Here is a 753-nt window from a genome sequence, read left to right as displayed (position 1 = left end):
GTACTGGGAAATCAGAGTTTTGAAAGAGTACTGAAATGGAATTTTCTAGGAAAAATGTTTTGATTGGACAGTGAATTATTTTGAGATACAGGAGTTAAATACACATTTATGTATGCCTGCAGTTTTTGGAGTTTGGACACTTGGGAAATCTGTGTGGCCTATCTGGTTTGGAGGCGAGTGGACACTAATGAGTGGAGGGGACTCTTAGAGGGACGGGACTTGACCAACTGCATCGTGAGAAGATGCTGGGGGAGAAGGCTTCATTTGTCTGGAATGCAAATGCCTCTCACAAGGCGGCGGCGGCGGCGCAGGAGGATGTACTTGGTGCCGGGGGTGAGGGGGCTGGCCGGCTGCGGGCACCTCCTGGTCTCGCTGCTCGGGCTGCTGCTGCTGCTGGCGCGCTCCGGCACCCGGGCGCTGGTCTGCCTGCCCTGCGACGAGTCCAAGTGCGAAGACCCCAAGAGCTGCCCCGGGAGCATCGTGCAGGGCGTCTGCGGCTGCTGCTACATGTGCGCCCGCCAGAGGAACGAGAGCTGCGGCGGCGCCTTCGGGCTTCACGGAGCCTGCGACCGGGGGCTGCGCTGTGTCATCCGCCCCCCGCTCAATGGCGACTCCATCACCGAGTACGAAGTGGGAGTGTGCGAAGGTACGGCCGCCCGCCGCGGGCCCCCTCCCACCTGGCCCGCCCGCCCCCTCGGCGCTGCTGCGCGGAACAAAGTTTGGCGGAGACTTTCGCGAGGAGCTGGGGCTCCG

The 753-nt window shown here is 61.2% G+C and overlaps 1 protein-coding gene across 4 annotated transcripts in view; it reads left to right on the top strand.

Annotated features, from left to right (window-relative positions):
- The first annotated feature begins 297 nt into the window (after positions 1–297).
- CRIM1 (cysteine rich transmembrane BMP regulator 1 (chordin-like)) overlaps positions 298–753 on the top strand; it is a 161,881-nt gene continuing 161,425 nt past the window's right edge. For 3 of the 4 annotated variants that reach the window (XM_012727506.1, XM_012727508.1, XM_012727507.1), the window contains exon 1: positions 419–646. In XM_012727506.1, coding sequence (XP_012582960.1) covers positions 508–646 — 139 coding nt within the window. In that variant the 5' untranslated portion in view covers positions 419–507. Of the gene's footprint in view, positions 647–753 lie in introns of all 4 variants that reach the window. The other variant, XM_004686299.2, reaches the window with a different exon arrangement.

This window comes from Condylura cristata, unplaced genomic scaffold, assembly GCF_000260355.1.
Source record: "Condylura cristata isolate star-nosed mole 26May11 unplaced genomic scaffold, ConCri1.0 scaffold00020, whole genome shotgun sequence".
In the NCBI taxonomy this organism is placed as follows: Eukaryota; Metazoa; Chordata; class Mammalia; order Eulipotyphla; family Talpidae; genus Condylura; species Condylura cristata.
This window is presented reverse-complemented; position numbering and strand designations above follow the sequence as displayed.